The following is a 6,000-nucleotide window of genomic DNA, read 5'->3' as shown; positions in this document are numbered from 1 at the left end:
CCCCTTTTTTTCCATGCTCTAGGTTTCCCAACTTATTACTGGCTCTTGCCTATCTATATGTCGTCTGTTTCTGCGGCGCATTCACTGACGATTTCGGGGAGATGCAGATGCTTCGATAACGCAGTCCGCTCTCGAGGAGGCTATAGCAAGCAAGATGCAGGATGGTGCTATGGGCAGCAGATTCAGCATTACGCAGGCCTTTAGGAGCCGCTACACCACCAAGGGAGGCGGGAATCAGCGTTGAGACTCACTCGAGGGCCCCTACATGTCTACACTGAGCCTAGCTACGCGAGGATAACCAAGAGGTGTATTATCTAACCAGACTCAAACATGCAGGAAAGCACAGGACTGCACGAATTTTCTTACCGCGACAATGAGCTGGCTGGCTGGCGTTTGGCGGTTCCTTTCCCCCTTTTGGCGGGCTTGTATGGTTAGCTGTGGTGCAACGCAGTAGCGACTATGGTTCTGGTTGACGGTTGGTCATTGACTGGATTGTTTTTACTGGGGATGCTAATATGTTATGTATTATTGAGATGGTTTCCGATAACTAACAAAATTACACTGCAGAATGTAAGGGGGTTAAGACCATTCGCCTTTCGTCGTCCCGCCACCTCCACCCAGAGGAGAGCAAGCCAGATCCTCAACTCCATGGTGCCATCTCTTCTTAAAAATCGTTGTCCCTGTCTCGCGGCCATACAAATTAACTGTCTACTCTGCAGCCCCTGTCTTCTTGGCCCTTCAATCGAAGTATTCGCCATCATTCTGGATGGAGTCGATCTTCGGAAGCACAAGCCGCGTTTGATACGGAGTGCGCAGCATCATCTTGATTCTACGGACTTCATCACAGGTGACGACGCCGGCAACAGAAGAACCATCCAGTGTCTTCAGTTTTTGCAATCACAGACAAAGTCAGCATTTGCGATGGAGCCGCAAACGGAGCGAAGAGGAGAGGGAGATGGATGCTTACTGCTTCGATATTCTGAAGAGCACTGGTAATAGCAACCCCATCGACACGCTTTGAATTTCCAGCCACGAACAAAGTCAGCACCTGATACAGCAGACGGAGCGAAGAGAGGGTGGAAAAAGAGGTTCTTACTGCGCCGATGTTCTGAGCAGCCCAAAAAAGCCCTACACTTGTCTCGATCTTCCTATCAGCAAAATATACCTTTCCCCCAGGCCGAACAGCGGCAGTCTTCCGCATGAATGTGGTAGTCATCCTCGAGGTCTTGATCTCTCCACGGTTGTAGAGATTTTCTCGGGTCGTTTTAGGGGTTATCGGGGATGAAGGCAAGTGATTGAAAGGAAAGCTGAGGGTCGATTGGCCTAATTTTGTTCTGAAAGGAAAGCTGAGGGTCGATTGGCCTAATTTTGTTCTGAAAGGAAAGGCCATTGGCATTGACCTTCGATGATGGCAGAACCTGGCTTAAATACCTGTGCTGATGAAGTATTTACCTTGAGGTGTCCAACCCAAAACTGAAAAGAAGCGAGTAAAATAGGGGGGAGAGATACCCAGAGACAACAGAGCGCAGGGCACTGAAAATAGTATCTATGACTTGCCTTGAACATTCATCCCATCGTCTTCAATGGAGTGCAAGCTGCCATTCACCCATCATCAACGCGGGAATTCATTACCTATTAACAATGATATGACAATAGTCGGGAAATCAGGGGAAGTCAGGGCGGAAAATCTTTCATTAATGCCAAACCTGAACAAGGACACCTCTCAGAAGCCCATACAGGTACCCTACCGTTTCAGCGAGTTTAGAAGTCCATTCCGGTGATGTCTGTCATTATTTGGTTTGGAAATGTGCCTATCAAACGCCGTCACCGTGGTCGGCCGACGAAGATACAGCGATGGAGGAACCAAAGGGAGAGAAGAGAAGAAAAGGGGGGACGGGGCTCCCTCCAGCGCGGATTGCCTGGCAAGAAAGGAGCACTTCAAACGGGATATCAATCATGAAACAATGTTTCCTTGGTGCAGAACAGCATCTCTGAAGAGATGGCTCACAAGAAAAAATCAATTGGAACTCCTTTATATCCAAAGTTTCCCCCTTTCTTGCCTCCAGTACCGAGAAACACCAGGCAATGAATGCATCCTAAAACAGACCCGACCTGACTCAACCCAAGAATGACCTGGCCCGATTTTAGAATCAACGTGTTCCTTCATGAAGCCACATGCGCCCGAACCTAGCAAAACTGGAGACCAGAGAGACAATACCTGCACCCGATGTAAGACGAAGACGACATGGCCCAATGTCCACCCTGTCCCTAGCGTAACCCGATCATTTCGACTCCCTATCGTTCCATGATTCTCCTCTATATACTTTAAGGGGAATACAACGGGAGACCAGACTATGGCCCCGTCCTGCCGCGATCCCTCATATTAAGCCTTTTCGCAAACCGCTGAACTTTGGTTGTTGCCTGGGATGTGGCGGGATCGTCGTTGCTGGTGCTCCTGCTTCCACTCCCGCTAGCCTCGACCTGTATGACGCTCGCCCGTCTCTCGCGAATGGGGACCGGAACCTGATGGCTCTCACTCTGCATCTCCCTTGCTACCGGTAGAGGGGCCACAACACCACTCGCGCTGCGCGGAGGCGCTCGAACTGCCGCATCTTCGTCGCTGGCCGCCCCCGATGACGGTAACTCGGGGCCTTTGCCTTTCTCGTCGGCTTCGAAAACTCTACCTCCCAAGCTAAACGCCGCCGCAAGCCCTCTGGTGCTGGTAACCTGCTTGCGGAACTCGAAGAACCGCTGTTTGACGGGCTTCTCGGAGGTCTCGTCCAGGAACAGCCAGATCAGGATGGCGACAAGGCCCATTACAATGAGCGTAGTGAGAATGGCGGCCCCCACGCGGTCCTTCGTCGTAATGGCTGCCAACTCCATGCCTTCGGGCTCGGTGCGGCCTATGTCTGCGCTGCCAGCCGCCGGGTCGCCCTGGCTCGTGCCGCCAGTGCGCATGGTCACGGCGTCAGGACGGGAGGCGACAAGGTTCGCGAGGGTGACCTGCATGGCCATCATCTGGGGGCCGACGCCCTGGATGCCGTCCCACTTACCCTCCTCGGTCCATCTGAGACCGCACATGCGACCGTTGTCACCGCCGACGCAGGTTGACGCAGCGGCGATGGAGGAGGCGCGGAGCTTGGGCATGATGTGATCGGCGAGATGGGGAGCCCACTTGGTCGTAGCGGCGAGCCAGCGGGAAAGATAGGCTTTGAACGATTGTTGATCAATGTCGCAGAGCTGGACGGTTTCGCAGGCGACCTCCTGCATGATGTCTTTGTTCGGACCGACGAAGAAGACGTCGGCGGCGGCGACTAGACCATCCAGGCGCTCGCGCCAAACCTGGGAGCCCGTGAGGTTGTACATGGCGGAGGCGCCGTTGATGAAGACGCCGGCGTTGTACGACCATTGGTAAGGGATGATGTTTGTGCAGTTGGTGGTGGTGTGGGCGCCGTCAAAGACGCGATAGGTCGCCGAGTCGATGAATTGGATGGCGACGGTCCAGTCCCATGCCCGCTCGGCCCAGTCGGTGTAGGAGGAGTTGCCGGTGTAGAGAGCGAGGCGGGCGGCGAGCGCGAAGAAGCAGCCCTGAGAGATGGTGTTCTTGTAATCGAACCCCTTGTTCCATGTGAAAATCTGCCAGCGCAGGCCACCGCCGCAGTGTTCTGTATCCCACCGGGCGGCCTGTGTGTTAAAGACGGCCTGGGCCAGGGCGAGGTAATGCGGCTGGCCTTCGGGGGGGTCGGGAAAGCGTTGTTCGGCGGCGGACATGACGGCGAGGCCCCAGAATCCCTGATCGTCGTTGCCCTCGGTCAAGGTCTGGTTTTTGGGCATGTAGTCCGCATTATCGCCGACTTGGTGCATCAGGCCTTGGATAACACGGTCGTTCCACTGACCATCACCCGTGTAATACCAATAATCAATCATGGCGCCCATGAGCGCGCCAGCTTCCCACCCTGCAAGTGTGTGAGCTTGAGGGAAGAGGAAACGCGAGAAATTGGAGCGGGCGGGGAAGAACCTACAGTAGTACGGGGGGTCCGGAAGCAAGCCCGGGGTTTGACCCGGTCTGTGACCGTGATACAGGGACATGAGGTCCTCGGCGATGGAACGGGAAACGGATCTGACCGAGTCTGGCGTACACGGAGCAGGAACAGTCAGCACACTCGTTGAACAATATATGATAAGACACTGTACGTACCAGGCGAGGATGGGTCCAGGTCGTAGGCGACGGTGAAGCCATTGTTGGCGACAAGGAGCAGGACGGCGAGCAGCCGAGAGAGAAAACATCTTGGCTGACCCCACAAAGAGATCATGATCTGTGTGGAGTGCATTTTTGTCCCCCGGTTGTCATAGATTCGAGAGTGGAGAGGCGGGGAACGTCGGTAGGAGAACGAATAGAGGGAAAGGGGGAGGGAGAGAGTAAAAAGAGAAGGATTATGTGACTTTTTTGGGGCAGTCGGCGGCGACAGAGACCCGAGGACAACATGAGGAAGCGATTCAGGGTCAAGAATCAAGTCGAGCTTCTAGGGCGAGCGAACGAATGATGGACCAGGGGAGTGGCTAATTGCGAACACTATGCTGCCTTACTGTACTATACGGATGGACTATAGTAATCAGTAAACTCGGTGATGAAAACGAGCACGACCTGGACGCCATTATCAAGCCGGGTCGGCCGAATAGGGCCGGGCGGGGGCGGGCATAGGATGGGATTGAGTTAGAAGCCGGTGTCAAGCTGGGGGTAAGAGAACCGAGGTGAGGTACAGTACTTTGGAGACTGGCAAAGGCATCAATCATTCATTTGTACCGCAGGGCAGGCAGGCCTGGGTTCTCCTTCCCTTTTCGTGCGAGAGATGGAAAGTGATGAGGTCAAGTAGATCATGCAAGGTACGAAGTACAGAGGTTCGGATACCGTTGACTGAGTACACACGTACCTGTCATTCGAGCTCTCAGTTCGCGAGTGTTGGGCGTATGAAATGTCACGCCTAAGGTACCGTTAGGTGATACAACAAATCCGTACTCGATAGGTAGGTACCTTACCTTACCTTACCTTATTTTGTTGAGATTGGTTGGCAGTGTCTGTCCTGGAGATCTTTTCGCACACGAGATTACGGGGCGGTAGTTGGAGCTGACACCACAGATTCCCACAGGATCAAGGATGATGCCCTTGCCTACCTTACCTACACATACAAGGGTAGAAGCTACAAACAAGAGCTAATCGACCGTGAGGCTGCCGTATAAGGTAGCCAGACTCGTCGTAATTATCCGTCCAAACGGACATGGACACACGAATACATTCGGCGTAGGTACACAGGACTGAGGACTAAGGTAGTTAGCATTTCGTACCCAGCCACACAAGAAGTCGACCTGACTTTTGTGTTTCAAACACCCCAGCCACTCCAGCGCCTGTCCGGTCTCCAGCTGTCCTGTCAACAAAGACGCCGACATTCATTGTGCACAGTGTACGTGCACTGCCTCAAGTTGTCGCGAACATGTTGGTCTGTACACTACGAAGTACTTCGTTGATATCTTCTAGGTACCTACCACAATTAGTATCCTCCGTATTCCGTACTCAGTGCGGATAGGGGCAACTGCAGAGTTTCATAAGGTAGGCTTCTGGTGCCGGTAGCTACGTTATACAGAATATAACAGAAATAATACATCCATTATACCTATTCAATCTCCATCCTCCCTTTGGCCGTAGCACGTTGCGGTGGAATGCTTTCGTAAGATGGGGAGGTACTTCACTAGGTCGACGGGCTACGTACCTCCGGATTGCGTGGCAGGTCCAAGTCTGATCTTTGTTTCGTCGCTCTTCATCTCCATCTCCGGACGTCGCATTTACGAGTGGACCCAGTTATCTCACTACCCTGGCCAACCAAACTCAACCAACTGATTTGGCCCTCTCCATCTTCCGTCTCCTTCCTCCCAGATCCTGATTCACCGTTACATGACCTACAACCTCCTTTTGCTCCTCCATCGCCAGCACAGCATCCACGAATC

At 53.2% G+C, this 6,000-nt stretch overlaps 2 protein-coding genes across 2 annotated transcripts in view; one reads left to right on the top strand and one right to left on the bottom strand.

The window, feature by feature from the left end:
• SODALDRAFT_337443 (hypothetical protein) overlaps window positions 1–244 on the top strand; it is a gene marked incomplete at both ends in the record, with an annotated part of 1,618 nt that extends 1,374 nt beyond the window's left edge. Inside the window, one exon of the mRNA XM_028612687.1 lies at window positions 108–244. Within this exon, the coding sequence (XP_028463253.1) occupies window positions 108–244 (137 nt within the window). The remainder of the gene's footprint in view (window positions 1–107) is intronic.
• Window positions 245–2,242: 1,998 nt separating this feature from the next.
• Window positions 2,243–4,453, bottom strand: SODALDRAFT_66296 (hypothetical protein). The gene is made up of 3 exons (XM_028615568.1): window positions 4,199–4,453; window positions 4,023–4,130; window positions 2,243–3,956 (listed from the first exon to the last, which is right to left on the bottom strand). Exons 1-3 carry the CDS (start codon window positions 4,329–4,331, stop codon window positions 2,353–2,355), a joined length of 1,845 nt encoding a protein of 614 aa, XP_028463252.1. The 5' UTR covers window positions 4,332–4,453; the 3' UTR covers window positions 2,243–2,352.
• Between the last annotated feature and the right edge of the window lie 1,547 nt (window positions 4,454–6,000).

The sequence above is a fragment of the Sodiomyces alkalinus genome (assembly GCF_003711515.1).
Source record: "Sodiomyces alkalinus F11 unplaced genomic scaffold SODALscaffold_11, whole genome shotgun sequence".
NCBI classification, from domain to species: Eukaryota; Fungi; Ascomycota; class Sordariomycetes; order Glomerellales; family Plectosphaerellaceae; genus Sodiomyces; species Sodiomyces alkalinus.
This window is presented reverse-complemented; position numbering and strand designations above follow the sequence as displayed.

Excerpts from the sequence above, each read along its gene's own strand:
- SODALDRAFT_66296 (XM_028615568.1), bottom strand. The coding sequence starts at position 4,331 with ATGCACTCCACACAGATCATGATCTCTTTGTGGGGTCAGCCAAGATGT. Across the intron at positions 4,131-4,198 it reads CCTGGACCCATCCTCGCCTG|ACTCGGTCAGATCCGTTTCC; the intron begins GTACGTACAGTG and ends CGTGTACGCCAG. Across the intron at positions 3,957-4,022 it reads TCCGGACCCCCCGTACTACT|GGTGGGAAGCTGGCGCGCTC; the intron begins GTAGGTTCTTCC and ends ACACACTTGCAG.